The sequence below is a fragment of the Muscardinus avellanarius genome, assembly GCF_963383645.1.
Source record: "Muscardinus avellanarius genome assembly, chromosome: 12".
Classification (NCBI taxonomy): domain Eukaryota; kingdom Metazoa; phylum Chordata; class Mammalia; order Rodentia; family Gliridae; genus Muscardinus; species Muscardinus avellanarius.
Window position 1 is genome coordinate 37190179 of NC_137798.1, and position 1054 is coordinate 37191232.

The following is a 1054-nucleotide window of genomic DNA, read 5'->3' on the forward strand; positions in this document are numbered from 1 at the left end:
TGAGAATTAAGCTTTGGTACACATGGTAGGGGATCCAAAAGGCGAAGAGAGGACGGCAGTCACCATGACTCTGAAGGGCTTGCTAGATTTAAACAGGCTCCTCTCTTTCATTTTGCTGGCTACTCTGTTGTAACAGGAGATGATGACGAAGGAAGCCCAAACAGAAGCGGCCGATGAAACAGGCCACATGAGTCCCTCGTCTCAATGTTGCACCTCTTGGCTTTCCCAGTTCACAGACACAGCATAGTTACTTTGGCAGGTCCCCCTTCCTTTTCATTCACGATGTGTATCCCTGAAAACCAAGCAGGGTAAGCTGGGGGCAGCGCCAGAGACCCAGACTCCCAGGACAATGCTGGAAGCCCAGCGAGGAGTTTGGTGCTGCTGGAACCACACTGGGTGAAGAGTGAAAAGATAACAGCAGAGACTGATGGCCGAGAGGAAGAAAAGAGAGGCAAAACATCACCAGGGACAAAGAGCCACTGAGGACTTTGCACAAGGCAGTTCCAAAGATCCAGCGACCGTCCTGGAGGTAGGAGGTGGCCATAAATGGCATGATCAATGTCGAAATGAACTAGGAGAGAATGAGATGAAAAAAATAAGAGAGTGTTAGCAGTCTTCTTCATCTTGAATCTCAGCACCCATAGATAGAGGCCATTGGTGATGGTACTGATTACAAATGACAAGAATAAAGAAAGGGCGATAATCACTTTTGAGGCAGGAGCTGAGAGGTGAGTGCTGTTTCCTGCTAAAGCAGAGGCATTGATCTGGTAATCGGTAGAGTTGATCAGATTCATAATTACCTATGGAGAGAGAAACAGTGAACATAACCATAAAAGCCGGGCATGGTGGCGCACGCTTGTAATCCCCGCGCTTGGGAGGTGGAGACAGGAGGATTGTGTAGGTTCGAAGCCAGCTGTGCTGGCTTAAGAGACCCTGTTTCCAAATTTAAAAAGTATAAAAAAAAATAGGTCTGGGAATGTAGCCTGGAGTTAGAAGGGCTTCCAGGAACCCCAGTACAAAAAAAAAAAAAAAAAAAAAAAAAAAAAAAAAAAAA

General features: G+C 46.3%; 1 protein-coding gene across 1 annotated transcript in view; it reads right to left on the minus strand.

Annotated features, from left to right (window-relative positions):
* Positions 1–794, minus strand: part of GPR33 (G protein-coupled receptor 33) — a gene marked incomplete at both ends in the record, with an annotated part of 1009 nt that extends 215 nt beyond the window's left edge. Inside the window, 8 exon segments of the mRNA XM_080707129.1 lie at positions 1–48; positions 51–151; positions 153–210; positions 213–273; positions 277–456; positions 458–571; positions 575–595; positions 597–794. The exon segment at positions 1–48 is cut by the window's left edge and continues 122 nt beyond it. Coding sequence (XP_080563255.1) covers positions 1–48; positions 51–151; positions 153–210; positions 213–273; positions 277–456; positions 458–571; positions 575–595; positions 597–794 — 781 coding nt within the window.
* Between the last annotated feature and the right edge of the window lie 260 nt (positions 795–1054).